Source organism: Triturus cristatus, chromosome 6, assembly GCF_964204655.1.
Source record: "Triturus cristatus chromosome 6, aTriCri1.1, whole genome shotgun sequence".
Taxonomy (NCBI): domain Eukaryota; kingdom Metazoa; phylum Chordata; class Amphibia; order Caudata; family Salamandridae; genus Triturus; species Triturus cristatus.
In genome coordinates, this window is record NC_140589.1 from 701522789 (window position 1) to 701541936 (window position 19148).

At 42.7% G+C, this 19148-nt stretch overlaps 1 protein-coding gene across 1 annotated transcript in view; it reads left to right on the top strand.

The window, feature by feature from the left end:
- SIM1 (SIM bHLH transcription factor 1) overlaps positions 1-19148 on the top strand; it is a 243426-nt gene that overhangs the window by 128109 nt on the left and 96169 nt on the right. Inside the window, exons 4-6 of the mRNA XM_085611189.1 lie at positions 6787-6876; positions 7181-7289; positions 7385-7470. Of these exons, the coding sequence (XP_085467315.1) occupies positions 6787-6876; positions 7181-7289; positions 7385-7470 (285 nt within the window). The remainder of the gene's footprint in view (positions 1-6786; positions 6877-7180; positions 7290-7384; positions 7471-19148) is intronic.

Genomic DNA, 19148 nt, shown 5'->3' on the forward strand with positions numbered 1-19148 from the left:
ACCCGTGGGGGTCTCAAGGCGCTAGGAGGGGGAAGCTGCTACTGTTTGAAGAGTCTTCTGAAGGTCAGAAGGTCTTCGGTCAGCCGCAGGAGGATGGGGAGGGTGTTCCATGTCTTGGCAGCGAGGTGGGAGAATGATCTGCTGCCAGCGGTCACTCTTCAGATGCGGGGGTCGGTGGCGAGGGCGCGGTCTGCGGAGCAGAGTTGGCGGGTGGGAGTTTAGAGACTGAGTCTCAATAAAAAGAGAGTCATAGAAGGCCAATAGGTGAGGTAAATTGAGAGGTTAGATAGTGTATGAGAAGTGGGGAATAGAGAGATGAGGCAGTGAGTTGTGAGGCAGAGAGAGAAATGAAAGAGAGAATGGTGAGGTAGAAAGAGGCATGCGAGAGGTAGAGAAAGGTAAGGTATAGATGGTAAAAATGATAGAAAGGGTAAGATAAAGAGAGATGAACTTAAGAGGGAGGTGAAGTAAATGGAAAAGAAATGAAGGGTGATGAGATGCATACAGAGCCGCAAGATGCAGAAAGAGAGAGAGAGTGAGAGAGAGAGAGAGAGAGAGAGAGAGAGAGAGAGAGAGAGAGAGAGAGAGAGAGAGAGAGAGGCACTTGAGGAGAAGAGAGGGGCAGAGAGCTAGAGATCTAGAGGTAGGATCAGAGAGAGGTGGCAAGTTGAGGTCATGAGTGGTAAGTGCTGTGGGGCACTGAGGTTTATTGAAAGAAAGGTGTGACATACAGAGCGAGTTTAAAGGTAGAGCAATAGTGTGGTAGGTACGTAGCCATGTATAAATAGACAGCTAAAAAGGCAGTGTCTAGGTAAAGGAATGAGACATGGGACAGAAAGGTGCGACAGAGAAAGAAATGTATTGGGTGGTATAGAGAAGTGACATCTAGTCACAGAGTGTGGTATGTAGAGAAGTAAGTTAGAGAGAAGGGCAGGGATTTAGTCTCTGGTCAGGTAAAGAGAGTTAACTTACAACAAGAGAGGAAGAGGGAGAGATGAAGGAGGGAAATGTGAGTAGAGGTGGGGGATAGAGAGGCGTGTCATTGGTGTAATGTATGCATTTGCCTCAGAAGAGGTTGTTTAACTTGTCACTCTGCTAAAGTACAGTGCTATTGAATCAGCTGAATAGAGATAAAAATTGATAAGAGAAAGGGAGGAGCATTATAAGAGAATGAACTGGAGGGCACCTTGTAAAGACGAGCCACCGAATAAACAACAGCACGGGGAGGAGGGGGGGCAGAGAAACAATGGGGTGAGAGAAGCAGGAGAAAGGGAGGAAAGACAGGGATGCGCATGGACTTGGAAGGAGGGTGAGCGAGTGAGGGAAAACAGAAAAGACAGAGAAAGGGAGGAAGCTCACCAAACGAGTGAGCGAGTTGGTTAGAGGAAGGTAGAGAGGGAAGACAGGCAGGAGGGTGAGAGGGAAAGAGAATGGGGGGCAAGAACAGGAGAGGTAGAAAGATGGAGTACAGTGAAGGAGTGTGGGAGACAGGGGCACAAGGTTGGAGGAATGAGAACAGAGAGCCGGGAGAGATAAAGATGGGGAGAGGGGTGCGGAGGCAGACCAGGAGGAAGAAAGGGGTGGGAGCGCTGGAGGGGCAGAGAGACGGAAGAAAGAAACACAGTATCCATCTTGCGCGCGCGGCTGCTGAGAGGTGTAGTCTGACTTCAGACAGTGGTCGCTGGTGGAACGTAGCATCATGGTAAGGGAGATAACAATGTCACATAGAAAAGGTAGAGGCAGTAGTAATGTGTAGTCTTACACTGGCCGAAGTCCTTGTGACCTTTGCATTTTAGGCAGTAAGGAGTTGGCTTACTTCAAGGCTGGCCCTGCGAAGTTGCTTGACCCCAAGGCACTTCAGGCTGTTGGAAGCAGCCCGGAATACCAGGTTGTACGAAACAGTCTGACACGGAGAAGTCGTGATTGGGAGAAGCAGATTGAGGACAAATCAAGCTAATAATAAAGGCCTCCTTGACTGTGAGGAAAAAAGCAATCAATGGACCATTTGGCTGTGAGAAGTCGGGTGACCTGAAGGCGAGTGCGTCTGTAATAAGCAGCCCTGAATCAAAACGTGTGAGAAACAGTTTGACAGAAAGAACCCCACTCTATAAGAAGCAGATTGAAAACAAATCTGATTGTGAACGGCAGACTGACACCAGAACACCTCTTACTGGTGGGAGTAACGCTGACGCCACAGCACCCCCTAGAGGGGAGAAGCAAGCTAACTTCAAAGCTAGCTATGTAAAGCAGGTTGACACCAAAGCAGGTTGTGTGAAACAGGCTGTCAGCAAAGTTGGCTGTGAGGACGAGGCTGAGGCTAAGACTGGCTTCGAGGGGCAGAGGGGCTCCGTGTATATCTGCAAGAATTAAGCTGGCAACAGCGTACCCTCGACAGCGAGAAGCAAACCAACGCAAAATAATGCCTGGTTCTGAGAAGCACCCTGACACAAGGTACCTCCTGGTTATGGGAAGCAGTTTTACATCAGAGCTGGCTGCGAAAAGGAGGTCTGTGTCCAGGCTAGCTGTGAGAAGAAGGACTGGCCACGCGCCAGTAAAAGTAACGCCGCGCGGCCGTGAAAGCGAAAGTGATAGCGATGACGCGCTCTGTGTAAAGCACGCGAGGGATACGTGCGCAGCAGAGGTGGAGCGTGGCGCGCGCGCTTGTGCGCGTGACCGCAAGCTGGTGGCCGCTTTGGTAGCACTTTGTAAAGGGCTTACTAAATGTCTCGCCAGAGCCGCGCATGCGCGGCTCAGGCGAGACCTAAAAATGACAATGAAAGGCTCCCTTCAGAGCCATATAGTCATGTCATTAACTTTATAAAGGAAAACACTGATCTTATTTTCAACACTGAGTGTAAAAAAAGCGTTTATGTAATGCTTGTCAGTGATCATGTTGGTAGGTATAGATGCGTTCTGTGTTTTTATTCTTCGTGTAATTTGCTAATCTTGCATAGTGCGATCTTGAGTTGCCTCTGGATGAGTTCAAGGGGAAGGATGGTTGATCATGATGGGGCTCGATTAAGAGTTCTGGAGTTGAGGCTGAAAGCATTGTGCGTTTCTCACAGTGCCTCTTAACAGATCCTAAATGTATTCAGATTACAAGCCCATCCATTTCTTGGCCTGTCTTCAAAGCCACATATGTGCCAATTGTAAGGACGATTTTATGGGAAAAAGTTTGAGAAAGGTGCACAGATGATGAAAAACTGACAGCCACAAAGGCAATGGAAATGCAGTGTTTTTAGATTGTGTGTGTGTGTTTGTGTGTGTGTGTGTGCACATATGCGTGCACAAGGTAAGATTGAAAAGGCTGTGAGAAAGAGGAAGCAGATGCAATTTGAGACATGCAGAGTGTGAGATCTCAGAAAGAGAGATGTGGGGAGAGAAAGGTTGTAAGTGACTAGTGCAGAGGGAGGGATTTCAGAGAAAATTGGTGCAAAAGGAGGAAGAGAGTGATTGGGACAGCATGGACCACTCTTTATTCTAAAGGCCTTTTTAATATTGAATTCATAAGCTCACATTTTCAATATTTTTTCACTGTCTCATATTTTAAAAATGTAAACATTTTAATTTCAATTAATCAGAACACTATTATTACTCACCGAATACTGAATAAAAATCATTGCGCGCGAGCACTGATTTGGCTAAGTCAGTAGGTCATGCTCGTTTTAGATGTATGTGTTTGTTGTTGTCTGATACTTTTAGAGACCCCCCAACCCTTTTTCATTGCACTTCAAGTACTTCCAGGAATGACATTTGTGTCAAAAAGACTGCTAACCTTTGTTTTTAGATTGCACCATGATTAAATCCGATGTTTCATACTAATATAAGTTGAATATTTACATGACGCCCGTCATAAACAGGATCAGGCGAAAAGATACCCATTTAGTCACACCATGAAGAACATACAGGTGCTGTGGTTCTAGGTTACCTGAAACCATTAAAACACAGTGCTGTTCTGTCTGCTAGCATGTACGCTCTTTATTGTGGGTGAAAAGAGTACAATGTGTGCACTGTGTGGCATGGACAGTGTACGTAGTTTGTGGACCTTATGTGTCATATGTGCAGTGTGTGTGTGTGCATCTATGTTTGTGCATACAGTGTGTAATTCATATGCACTGTATATGGTGTGCGGTTTGTGTAGGGTCTACTTTGAGTATCGTGTGTGTACATGTACAATATGTACATTGTGTTAAGCATGCATTGTGTGTACAGTGTGCACATCCTATAAACAAATACCACACAACTATTGTGATGGTGGTCACTGTAGTGCCTAACTAGGCACCCAGTTGATCATTAGTGAATAGCCCTATTGGCATTCGAAGTTAGGGTATACTCAACTTCAGAGTGCCAATAAGCTTGAATGAGGAAACCTCACCCACTTGTTGTGGCATGCTTCATTCTTGGCAACCTCATCCCCCCCTGGTAAGATGATACTACCAGGGCGGACTCAACCTCATTAAGAGGGAGTTTTTTTTTTAAAAAAAAAGGACACTGGAAAAGAAGGGCTCCAGATCAGCATATATCATATGCTACGTATGTACGCAGTGTGTAAGGTATGTGTGGGTGTGTATGCTGGTCATATTGATTACAGTTCTTCCCATGTGCCATGGATCCATTTAGAAGGGTTGTGGTGAACTGTTCTGCCTTTAAGGCTAATATTTTGCTTGTCCTGTAAATATTGCAACTTCATTTTAGTTGCGCCTGACACAAAGCTTCATGCTATTTAATGTCATATTCACAAATTGACTAGGAAATGTAGAAACAACAATAATACTTGACATTTATCAGTTTGGCATATTGCCCAAGTAGCTTTGTACAATATGCAGAGTGGATTTTTATATTGGTATTTTTTGGATACATTCTATTTTATTGGCTTGGAAAATTTATTTTAGTCTTCTGAAGCACCCATGCCAATTTACTATATTTTGCCTGGGTATTTATTGAAATGGTATGTTGATTTTCTTTGGTGTTTCCTTATCTAGCCCCAGGGAGGCAACGTGTTGTCTCAGCATATGCAGTGGTGTATTTATTAAATGCAATATTTAGTAAAACAGGCACTGACCATGGGCAAGCTTGATTCCATGCTGTTCCCTGGGATCAGAATCATGGAGTAGACTAGATCCAGTGAAGCTGATGCCTTATATAATAATGTTCGTGTTCACTTCATTGTTTTGTAGTGCATCAGTCTGTATATACATTGGGGAGTGAGCCAATGTGAGTTAGGAAGCCAAAATCCTGGCTAAAATTAGGACCCTACATGACACCCGGTGTGTAACTTTTCAAGCAAACCACTCCCCTCCCCCGGACCAATATACGAGGAGGGTAAGATGCGAGTTTGAGAGTGGTGGTGGTGGTGAGTGGAGGGATGCCACTTAGTGAAAAGGAAAGAAGGTAGACTATATCCCGTAGATTGAGAGTAATAAGGGGCTAGATATAGGAGAGCTTTTAGTAGTCGCAATTGGAAAATCGGGCTGTTTGCAACCGCTAAATAGCTTTTTCACATGTACTAACCCTATTTTGTGAGTCGGTAAACTATTACTGACTCGCAAAATAGGGTTTGCGAGTCGGTATTAGGAATGGGCGTTTCAAGGGCGTTCCTTCCTAATAGCGAGGCGCAGGGGTATCTATGAATGATTTGCGACAGGAATGCGGTCGCAAAACATTCATATTTAAGTGACTCCATGAAGAAGGTGGTAACCCATGCGCAAATGGGAAGGGATCCCTGGGACCCCTCCCCTTTTGTGTATGTGGCCGCCAACATTTTTTTAAGAGCAGGCAGTGGTCCAACAGACCACTGTCTTCTCTTAAACAATTAAAAGGAATCTTTTAATTTTTCTTTTTTAAATGCATCTTGTTTTCCCTGAAGGAAAACAGGATGCCTTTAAGGATGTACATTTTATTGCTGTTAAGATAGGGAGTTCTCCTTCGTCCATCGTACATGGTTCCTGTGGTTGTAAAAAAATAATAAAAAAGTGCAGAGGTGATGCTAAAGGATTTCTTAGGAACCTTCCACTGTGTACCGGTGACGCTAAATATCAATGCTGCCTAGCTTTGATTCCATCACATGCCTTTTTCTTCCATCATCTTACATTTTTTTTGTTTTTAGCTCACTCTTGCAGGATATTTTTGATTTCTGCTTACTTCACTTGCCAGTGTTTTCCTTTCTTTTCTTTCTTCGTCCATTCTCCTCCTTCTTCCTTCTTCCCTCTTAGGGTGGGTCAAAGTCTGATGATGAAAAATGAGCTTGCATGTATGTCTCCTGCAAACACCGCCACAAATTATGCACTGCATGATGTGGCAGACACTCTGTGATATTGCCCTGACTCCTCGATTAATTTTCCTGGATATGATGTAGGAATTGTCAGCATAAATCTCAATCGCAGCAGTTGCGAATCAATTACCAGTGCAAGCGGGCACATACCCAGGCCAAACCAAAAGTGTGACGGGGGAGGGCCACGGGGAACACCACACAAAACCCTTAACCTATAGGATTTAAATCGCGAAATTCCTAGCCAGCTCAGCGAGTTAAATATTGCTGCAGAAACAGGAAAGTACATTGTCGAATGCTTATGGGGCAGATTTGTTTGCCGTCCTTCTGAGGTTGAAAACATGTGCTCCTTTGTGTGGGTTATTGGTAGCTTCTCTCCTTCGAGTGCATAGAGAGACAGTCGCTTTCTAGCACCTTCTCAATAGTTTCTGGAATTCCTATACACTCTCACTTCCTCTCTGTTAATGTCTTGCTTGGTCGTACCTCGCCTGATCTCTAATGTGCTTCCCTTTGCTTAGACTCTGGACGGCTTCATCTTCGTGGTGGCCCCGGATGGGAAAATCATGTACATCTCGGAGACCGCGTCGGTGCACCTCGGCTTATCACAGGTAGGTGAGCCCGTTATCTGCAAACATGTGTTTCCCCCGGCCCTCCAGGTGTGAATAAAGATAGGCGCACAGGCGGTGTGTGTACTCGGGGTTAGCTTTACACATTCCTGCCTGGTTGGCATATATACAGAAAGCGATAAGGGCCCCCTATCCCCTCATACGCACACACACCTGTGCGCGCCACGGGTGTGAAATACAAGAGCAGCCGCGGTGCAGCCCGGCTGTGGCCAGGGAGCGTAGCCTTTCTCCCGAAAGGGCCATGTGTACCAGGAAGCACTGATAACTACCCTTCTTTTTACCACAGGTAGAGCTGACCGGAAACAGCATCTACGAATACATCCACCCCGCGGACCACGACGAGATGACCGCCGTGCTCACGGCCCACCAGCCCTACCACTCGCACTTCGTCCAGGGTAATGTTTCCTTCCTTGTCCGACGCCCAGTTGTTTCCATTGTGGGGGAGCCCGCCCTCGAGTCGTGACCCCTCTTTGTCGTTGTCTCTTTGCAGAATACGAGATCGAGCGCTCCTTCTTCCTACGCATGAAGTGCGTGTTGGCCAAGAGGAACGCGGGCCTGACCTGCGGCGGCTACAAGGTGGGTTCACGTCACGCGGCCGCGGCGCGTGCTGTACTCGTCCCAGAATTCTGCCGTAGCGCTGCCGCGGCTGCTCCGCGTGACCTTGGGCTCAGACTACCATATAAGATTTGTAGGGAGGCTGCGGTGAGCGCTGCCCCTATCCCTGGTTACCAACCTTTACCCAGATCTTGGATTCATGGAATGAAGGTCATAGAATGGAAGGTCTACCAAATGCCACAGCACATCCCGCCTACCCACATCTCTTTGCTCAATATGGCTAAATTGCACTTGAATCCACCGGGTAGACCTAGAATGTGACCCGCAGGGCCATGCATATACACAGCTCGCTATGGTGTCAGATTTTTTTATGTTAGCGAAAACACGAAAACATTCTGACTAGCGGTTGGTTAATATCTACAAGCTTGCTTTAGCGGTGTATTTAAGTCTTTTGATGAACAGTTAAGGGTAGATAAGAGCGGAAAAAGGAAAGAAATGGGCTTTGCCAATATTTTGAATGCAGACCCTTAAAAGCAGTCACTTATTTTGACTGTCAGTGAAATAACTCCTGTTGGCTCTAAAATGTGACATAAATATAGCTACATTCTTGAACACAAAGGTATGAGAGGCAACACAAGAGCGAATTAGCTAATACAGTGTAATACTAAACAGATTGTGTACTCCACACAGGACTTATAAGATTTTCAATTTTTTTTCTTTATTTCACTGATGTTGTCACATTCACAGCCAACGCGTTTTGCCCAAACATGGGCTTCTTCAAGGCAAAGAATCAATCTGTCAAACTGGGTGGCGCTAAGATATTCAGTCACAACAATGCAGAGAGTTCACGACGTATAAAATCTTTACAAGCTAGCGTGTCATCTATATAGTAGAATATGTTGTAATAGCCGACAATAAAAACTTCCTGTTTTTGAAGTTTCCTTGGCCCGAGTTGTCGAAATGTAATGAAAGGCCGGTAGACAAACGTAAAAAATGATGAATAATCCAAAGACAATAGTTTTCCAGAACAGTTCAATTTTATGAAGAGCGTGCGTCCAATTCTGAATACTGGAGTCGTCTGCACAGGTACGAACACCGTCGTGTGTTCGTACCTGTGCAGAAATAAAGAAAAAAATTTGAAAATCTTATAAATCCTGTGTGGAGTACACAATCTGTTTAGTATTACACTGTATTAGCTAATTCGCTCTTGTGTTGCCTCTCATACCTTTGTGTTCATCCTTATTGTCTATGGTCTTCTAAGCAGCTGGCCATTTGAGGTGGGCAACACTTTTATTACTTAAAAGTGACATGTTCAGGCAGTGCATATGTGCTTAACCTAGCTGCTTATCTTTTAAATATAGCTACATTCTTACCTGGCCTCTAGATTTTTGAAATGTGCTCTTTATAGTCTTTCTTTTGCCGATGTTTCAGCAGAAATGCTGACCATATATTATAAATAGGGCTCCAGGTTTTAAGGTATTTATTTTTCTAACATTTCCATCTGTATTTATCCATATTTCTTTTTTGGCGATTTCAATGGTATTTAACCACATTTATTTTGTGCTTTGAAAATAAATGGAGTCATAAAATGGTATATTTCCAAATGTATTTAATTGATAAACATGCACTCATACTATGCTAACTGTCAAGTTTTAGCAAATTAAGCAGTCTAATATAGCGAAACATTACACTCACAGGTAAATATCAGCATTATACTACAAATATATGTTAACGTATGCCAGTATTTAGGGCAATTTCAACCTGTTTTTTAACTTCCCCATGCTGTCTATCTGCTCAGCTGTTGACCTGGAAAGCACAGAAGACAGCATGGAGAGTCAACCACAAGAAGCATGATTTTCTGTTTTTTCCGCTTTTAAACATAAAATATAGACAAGAAACACATTGTTTTCTAACTGTATTTATCTGTAAAAATCAGTAAAAACAGCAAAACTGCAGGCCTTAATTACAAATAACAGAATATTTCTGTGAACAAAATATCATCCTTAATACATGTTCCACCTAAAATATCATCCTTAATACATGCTCCACGTAAGTCGCGGTTATACATATGTGAAGTTAACCTGTGGTAAATAAGCGCACTACTGGCTAAGTGCGTATTTGTAGCATGGTGGCTACAACCCTGTTACCACTTCTCGCCATAACGCTGATGCTCACTACCTTCCCCACAAGCTCTCTCTTTCTTGCTCTATAAGGTCAACATAAGGGTAGTAGTAACCAGCCCTCCCCCTCAAAGCTATGGTAGAGTAACTCTAGCTGTAACTAAGGGTGCCTAACACCAAATATCCACATGAACTAGAACTAGAAGGATGGTGGCTAGTTCTTTAAAACGCAAAACAAAATAAACTGGGCATGAAAAGTCCTGTTTTTAATGTGAAAACCCACATGGAGAAAACGTCATAAATTATGGGTAGAACATGTGGTATTTGTAAGATGTTCAACTGCATTTGTACCCCTCCTCTCGTTTTCTGTCTCTTATTATTAAAGACTATGGGAAGGCCTGCCAACGCCGGGGGCAATAACGCCTGGAGGGGGCCTAACAGCTGTGCGCAGAAAGGCTGCACCGGCCAAGAAGTGATGGCGATTGTTCCTAATATAAATATATATATATATATTTATATATATATATATATATATTACCTACTGGCGGTCGCCAGTAGGTAGTTATAGTTAGGACCACGTTTCCATAGGAAATCCGCAACATTCTATTTTGAATAACTTTGGCGCCGGTTGACGAATCCTCGCGAATTTTTCAAAATAGGTGGGGCGCTACGCTCCGCTCCTACCCTGAAAGTCTCGGGGGGATTCGTCAAGCGGGGGCTGAGATAAAAGGGGGGTCCCAAAACGCGTTTTTCCCATGCATTTTTCCATAGGACCTTTAGACACAGCTACAGCCCGAACGGCTGAACAGAATTACTTGAAATTTGGCAGAGAGGTAGTCCTCAAGTCAAGGAAGTGCCTTTTGTAGGTTTGGTGTAAATCTGTTCAGTAGATTCTGAGAAAATAGCCTTTAAATCAATATATATATCTGAGCCAGCTTACGGTGCGCTTACGGTGCGCTTACCGTACGCGTACGGTGACGTGCGCGAGCGCGATTCTGATTGGCCCTTAGATCTTAGTAAACATTCGAATCGGTCGAAACCAGGAAGCGCGGCCGCCATTTTCTCTCTCGCACTCTGACAGGGGGTGGAAAAACAAAGCCCCAAAACATGTAAAGGGGCTGTTTAGACAGCTCCCAAGCACCTAGCCATGTCCATGGAGTCCCCAACGACCCCCCAAGGGAAAAAAGGCAATTTTAATTTTTTCGAAAATTTCGCCGATTACGCTTACCGTACGCGTACGGTAAAAAATTAAAAAAAATAAATAAAAAAATATCCACACTCTCCCCACCCCGTGTGCAAAAGGTGCCCGAAGGGCACCTTTTGAGCATGGCTTATTAGATTTAAAACTAACACATATTTTAAATATCACAGCGATGCTCATCATATTTCCACCATGTGCGCACGGTGCGCGAAGCGCATCGTGCGTTCATGGCCCATGTAGCGTAACGTGGGCACGCGGTGCGCAAAGCGCACCGCGTGCTCACTGTGCGCGCACGGGGCGCGAAGCGCACGGTGCGCGCACGGAACGAACTGCGTTAAGTGGGCGCGCACGCCACAAATGGCGTAAAGTAACTTAGCATTTAAAAAACCGTACAAATTCACTGAAAAAACCATAGGTTTCACACACGTTATAGTTAGGAATTAGCATTTAAAAAACCTTGCAAATTCACTGAAAAAACCATAGGTTTCACACATGTTATAGTTAGCTGGACATTTTACTGATAAAAAACCAATGAAATTCCCCCGTTATAGTTACTGTAGGCAACTATAACTCACGCGACCGTAATCCTCTGCTGATGACATATGTGTCTTTATGAAAAAAAAATATTTGTAATATATGTATAGCTAAAATTTAATGGAAGAAGACATGGGCAAAAAAGTGTCTAAATACAGTATTAGCATCAGCAGAGGATTGCGGTCGCGTGAGTTATAGTTGCCTACAGTAACTATAACGGGGGAATTTCATTGGTTTTTTATCAGTAAAATGTCCAGCTAACTATAACATGTGTGAAACCTATGGTTTTTTCAGTGAATATATATATATATGCTCCATTATGACCTACATGTCAGGCAAAAGAAGTAAACAGCCGGACGGTAGTGGGAGTAGCAGCCGGGCGGTGACGTGAGGAGGGGGAGGGGCTGGGTGGGGGGTAGTAAATTATGGATTACGGAGGTTTACAGGTAAGTAAACATATAAATAAATAAAATGAATTTCGTTGCATGCACTGCATTGCATTTGGGGATGCAGTACACGCAACGAAATTCGTTTTATTAATTTATATGTTTACTTACCTGTAAACCTCCGTAATCCATAGTTTACTACCCCCCACCCTGCCCCTCCCCCTCTCCACGTCACCGCCCGTCAGCGACTCCCACTACCGTCCGCGGCTGGAAGTAAACTATGTCTGGCTGAGGAGCTGGATTTTTTAACCTTAGACCGGAGACAAACCCTGAGGCCACGGAATAAAAAGAGGCCAGTAGAAAACGAAGGAATAAAAGGAGACGAGCCAGGCGAAAGAAACGGAAATGCAAAAGCCAAGAAACCCCAATGGCGCACAAGACAGGGCAAAGCAACAACACAATAGTTAATTTATCAACATTGAAATTAACAAAGGCAGAGACACAACTGCTATCACTTGGCCTTTTGTTTTGCCCAGAGAACAATTTTAACTATGGCAGCACCAGAGTGGATATATTTAAATATATCAGGAAATTAAAACGAAATAAGGTTTTTACCATCAAGGAAGGCACAAGTCAATCAAACAAAGTACCAAGCACGAATAGCTCTGCCAGCGATAGCCTTCAAGTATCGGATGCATCCACTCTTCTCACCATGTACGAACTAAGTGATGGGGTCAACGCAGATGGTCTAACACACTCCAGTGCAAGATCCACACAAGAAAGATTACAATCACTGGACGTTGTTCAACCCAGTGCCGGCAGCAGACGCTTAAAATCAAAATCAACATTCTTACCGATGATGCCTAAGGACGCCATTGACATTTTTCACAAACGGGTTGTGGAAGACCTAAAAAAACTAAATTGTAAAGTAAAGCACAGAAAACCAAGATCGTCATTATCAAACCTTAATGATGAAACTTAAAAATAATCATAAGATTGTAATCAACAAGTCTGATAAGGGCGGGAACATCGTCATTTGGCCTAAACAGGAATATCTCCAGGAAGCATACCACCAACTGGAAAATGAGGAATGCTATGAGAAAACAAGTCTTAAGGAATACAACGAAGCAAAAGAAGGCCTGAAAAGGGACGTGTTACAGTGGAAAAGAAAAGGGTTAATCTCTAAAGAAGAATTTAATTTTATGCACAATGAATTCCCTGTGCTTCCCACGGTTTATTTCATTCCTAAAATTCATAAAGAAAGAACCCCCATTCCTGGACGCCCAATTATCTCAGCTATAAATGCCATCTGTGAAAACATCACGCAGTATGTGGACTATTATCTACAAGAACATGTTTAGAAACTCCCCACATACATCAAAGACACTGGTGACTTTTTAACTGAATTGAAACAAATTGAATAGACAGAAGGACTACTGCTGATCACGTTGGACATTGAATTGCTGTATTCGAGTATTGACCATGAAGTGGGCCTGACAGTAGCTAAGCACTTCCTAGACACCAGGTGCCTAGTAAACAACAAACACAACATAATGGTGTTGGAACTTATCAGGTGGTGCTTGTTCAATAATTTTTTCCTCTTTGGCAAGGAGGTGGTCAAGTAAAAACGGGGGGTAGCTATGGGAGCCTGCTTCTCCCCCAGCTATGCCTGTTTACATGTTGGCTGGTGGAAGGAGGAGGTTCTAAAGAAACAACACATAGCAATATATGCCACACATGTCATGCACTGGCTTAGGTTTATCGATTATGTTTTTATTATTTGGAAGGGAGATCATGAGAGTGCAGTAAACTTTATCAATGACATCAACACCAACAATGCACACCTGAAATTTACTTCACACATCAGTGAGCGAAGCATAGATTTTCTGGATGTGAAGGTCTATGTGTCAAATATGAAACTTGAGACGACACTGCACTGCAAAGCTACTGCGGGCAATACAACACTGCATGCTAGAAGCTCCCATCCTAAACATGTAGTTAAAAGTATCCCCTTTGGCGAATTCATTAGGCTTAAAAGAATTTGCAGCACCACAGCAGAGCTAGATAAATGCATTCATGAAGCTAAGGAAAGGTTCAGAAAGAGGATACAGTGACAAGATTTTAAATGAGGCCATACCAAAAGCATAACCAGAACGTGGGAGTCCCTGTTACAATAAGATAGCAAGGGAATAGACTCTGATAAAGATCTGTTGACCCCACAAACATCTACCAATATAGATGAGAACATACCCAGACTCATCACAACATACAACAGTCATGAAAGGCAAATTAGGGCTATTGTCAAGAGAAGTTGGCCAATTTTGCAGTCAGATGGCATTATGTAACCAAGATTACCATCATTACCTACGTTTACCTTTAGAAGAGTATCATCTATGAGATCTCAGCTAGTAAAAAGCAGCCCTGAGTTAAGCCAGAGCATTACATTGTTGAAACCTAAGAAAGGATTTTTTAAATGCTCATCATGCAGGGCCTGCAAATTTGGGGTCAATACTACACACTATGTTACACCCTTCAGTCCCATGATGGTAGCCATTAAAGGTAACTTTTATTGTCAAACTGAATGTGTAATATATGTGCTCACATGTACTTGCGGCTTGAGATATGTTGGGAGTACCAAGCTGCAGGTACACATGAGGATACTTCTTCATTTAAGGGCCATAGTGAACAACGATGCCACATACCCTGTGGCACGCCATATTAAATTGGAATATAACAATGACCTCAATTGCCTGAAGTATTTTGTCATCGATGCCATTCCGACTCTCAGACGAGGTGGGAATAGGGAACGACTGTTACGCCAGTTAGAGTCACGTATTATCCTAGAATTCGACAGTAAGATACCGACAGGGCTGAATAATAATGAGGATCTACGCAATTTTCTCTAATTGCTATCCACTTTGTGTTTCAATGGGGCGGCATTAGTACGTATAACATAGACAGACATGTATGTAACTGCTCTAGAGATTTGTCTACATATAGGATGTGCCAGATTCTTACTAATCTATCATGTTATCTTTAGAGAATTTGTGCATTAGTTAATGTGACACTCGGTATGGAGTTACAATATCAAGTGTAAGCCTGCCGCCCAACCATCAACTTGTTTTTAAACCTAAATAGCTATAAACAACAAAAATATGTTTTAGAGGTGTATAAAAAGGAAACAAAAAATAGATTTGCACAAGTTTATGTTTGCACTATGATACCAAATGGGATGATGGACAGAGCGTTTGAGCAAATCAAACACTTACCCCAGTCAACTGATCTGGGTTTAATCCATCATCATTCTTTAGCTTACTCCACCACCCCAGTTCAGACATGGCCATATGCAAATCAGTCTGACCCTGTGCCTCATGGGAACAGTCCAGCACCAAACTGCCAAGCCATGTCTTCCCTGGACCGGAAACAAGCATCCTGGGACCGGTTTCGTGTTTATAACCCTCCTCAGCCAGGCTATCTTGAATCCAGTGGCAAAGTGAGCAAGGGACCCACGTCTGGGCATACCCTGCCAACTTAGGGCGAACAAAGAGATACCAAAGGGGATGATGGACGGAGCGTTTGAGCAAATCAAAAACTCACCCCCAGTCAACTGATCTGGGTTTAATCCATCATCATTCTTTAGCTCACTCCACCACCCCAGTTCAGACATGGCCATATGCAAATCAGTCTGACCCTGTGACTCATGGGAACGGTCCAGCACCGAACTGCCAAGCCATGTCTTCCCTGGACTGGAAACAAGCATCCTGGGACCGGTTTCGGGTTCATAACCCTCATCAGCCAGGCACTATGACGCCCCAGGCACATTAAAGCACTATGCACTTATAAGAAAGCTATCGAGCACAAACGCACTTTATCAAGGACTAAACAGGCACAATTTGCCCATATAATGCAGCTATGACGTACACATCAGATTTCTTTAAACTTGGTTGTCCGACATCCCAACAGGAAAAGCGTATTTAACAATGTACTGTATTAATTATGGGAACAAACTATATAAATGCATTTAAGGCAGAAAAAAGTATTTTTTAATCTATAAAGTTCCCTGATAACATAAATTGTACATAGAGTTTTTTTTAACTGTGTTAAGGAGAAAAAGGAAAAAAAAACAATTTTAATTAATTTATATTCTAATGATGTTTATTAACTCATGATTGTATTGAAACAGAACGTTTGGAGATACATGATGAACTTTACATTTGCGAATATAATGGAAGTCTGTTCTCACTTGGGGACCACATGTATGAGCAAGCAAGCATTGTAGTCATAATATCAGTCTGTTTACCATTTCTATGGATTTAGTGATCATGTGACACAAGTGGGTTTGTACTAAAAGTTAATGCCGCAGAGCGTTTCGTTATGGGATCATGGTCACTTGCTGACCAAAACGCTCCATGACTCTGGAAATATAATAAAAGCGGAAGAAACAAGAGGAGTTTGTGCCCTGTGTCTTTACATCAAGGAGGTGAAAGGGTGCTTTTGGAGTATATACATTATCTACTGGCGGTCGCCAGTAGATAGTTTTAGTTAGGACCGTGTTTCCATAGGAAATCTGAAAATTCTATTTTGAATAACTTTGGCGCCAGTTTACGGATGCTCGCGAAATTTTCAAAACTAATGGGGCGCTCCGCTCAGCTCCTACCCTGAAAGTCTCGGGGTGATTCGTCAAGCGGGGGCTGAGAAAAAAGGGGGGTCCCAAAACGCGTTTTCCCCATGCATTTCCCATAGGACCTTTAGTTGAAGGTACAGCCCGAATCGGCTGAACAGAATTAATATAAATTTGGCAAAGAGGTAGTCCTCAGGTCAGGGATGTGCCTTTTGCATATATGGTGTCAATCTGTTCAGTAGTTCCTGAGAAAATTGCAGTTAAAAGTACATAAATATCTATATGCGCGCACCGTGCGCGCACGGTGCCATGCGCAAGCGTAATTCTGATTGGTGGTTACATGTCAGTCAACATTCGAATCGGTCGAAATCAGGAAGTGTTGTCCACCATTTTGTGTGTGACAGTGAAAAAGAAAGGTGTAGAACGTGAAAAGGGGACAGGGTACAGAGTTCCTGACCCCCTAGCTTTTGTCAGGGGGTCCCTGAAGGACCATGAAGGGTGAAAAACACATATTTTTTCTTTTTTAAATCACGGGGTGCGCGCACCGTGCGTGCACCGTCGCGAGGAGCGCGCACGGTGCGCGCATGGCGGAAAAAAAATCATAAACAAAATAGAATTAAAAATCAAATTTAAGTGTTTAGATGTTAGGTGGCTCTAAAAAGAGCCGTTGTGTTAATTGAGGAACAGAGGAATAAAAAAATGAAAAAAATTATAGGGTGCCGCATGTGTGCTGCTGTATCTTGCTCTCTATTAGGGGAATGCTGGTGTCCCCATAAGAGAGAAGAGCATTGCACGCATTGCACCGTATATGCACCCTTTTGAAAAGAGGGTGTATATCCAGAGGAACAGAAGCAAGTGAAGCTGCCGCCGCAGATGAAGTGCTCGGCTGAGCTGCCGATGATGTGCTCGGCTGAGCTGCTGCGGATGTGCTCGGCTGAGCTGCTGGAGGGTTTTCTCTAGCAGCTCGGGCATAAGCCACAGGATGTACATCTCTAACGTGCCTGATCATAGTGAAGATACTAAAAGAGAATTTCTTTTTAGGATCTCCTCTTGATAAGAAGCCACCACAAATAGTGCAGGTGACTTTTGGAGCATTCACCTTCTTCAGCCCCTCTGGAAAAGTGAAAAATTGCCATATAAAAGAGTTTTTCTGTTTCCTCTGTCTCTGTGGCACAAGGGTCTCCTGCTCACTCCCAGAAGATGACTGCTGCTCTGCCATTCTCAAGTGCTGGAGTACTGGAAAAGCTGCTCAGCTCCTTCTCCCAGGGAATCAGAAGTAATAATGAGGGGAGTGGGTGTGTTGTTGGAAGTTTCTGGAACTGAAACTACTATAAACCAATGAAAAGTGTTGTTTCTTAATCACATGACCTGAAACTACTATAAACCAATGAAAAGTGTTGTAACTAAATCACATGACTTGCCGTGCGTGCACCGTGCGCGCACGATGCGCGCACGGGGCACGCGCGCATGCGCGTATGGAGCACGCGCGTACAGAGCACGCGCGCGCGGAGCAGGCACGACACACGCATGCGCACGTGGAGCACGTACGCATGCGCACACGGAACACATTTTTAAAGCGGTTATAAGTTTATAGAAGATATTAACTATGCTGTTCAACTCTATCCAAATAAAAAAAATAAAAAAAAACAGAGCCATTCCATATTACAGGATAAAGTTAATCTATAACTATATATATAGGTAGCTTATTGTAAAATAAATATTTAAAAAATATAATAATACATTCATAAATTAGCATTTAAAAAACCTTGCAAATTCACTTAAAAAACCATAGGTTTCACACACGTTATAGTTAGGAATTATCATTTAAAAAACCTTGCAAATTCATTTAAAAAAACTGATATATTGCTGCTGCTGATATTAAATTTAGCTTTCACATATCATTTGCACAGACTAAATCACAGCTGTGACTCAGCATGTTGATATTATTTGCACTTTAGGCACTAGTACAGTGATAGGGGTGGGATGTATCAATCATGACCCACTGTGGGCATTAATTTATCAAACAAACTCAATTATTCAAGCAATGGATACATCCAAGTTTAATAGACAAACCAAATGTTTACAATTTATAAATTTTATTGCTGACAGTTTTTAAGCATTAAATTATATGTAATTTTTATAGATTATTATTTATGGTTGTATGGAACTGATTATGTGATTCCAACTCACCAATATGAGAATTTTTTATGAAAAAACTTTTAAAGACAAAAAAGAAAAAAAAAATGTTTCTATTAATTTTAATGATGTATTGGCCAGTCCGTTATCTTGAAACACTGAATTTTGTATGTATTAACATGCTTACTGTGTTTTAAATAATTTGGATGTATTTTAAATCTTGCTAATGAATTATTGTATTACACAATGATTTTTGGGTTTAAGAGAAAAAAGACTATGCTATTAATAGTATGTTTTCTATGGATATTGAACATCCGTATCATGTGATCAGCACTTGCACTTTAAGATGGTTAGAGCACTCCCTTAGCGTGTCATGTGATCAAGGCCTCGGGTAGGCTGAAACGCGAAATGGCAGAGGTGCAGGGCATTCTTTAATAAAGAAAATTGCACAGATTTCTGGGTCGGCATCCATTATTTCGAGACAATGAAAGTTGGCTGAGTAAAGTTATATCTATATATATATACACATATATATATATATATCTATATATATATAGATATATATATTGAACACAAAAATCTCTGAGAACAGTAGTAATCAATATTTTCAATGATACACAGATGATAAATCTTCTCATGCATTTATTTCATGATGTTTTTATTCTTGATTCTTATTAGAAGTCAACAGTTCACAAAGAAGA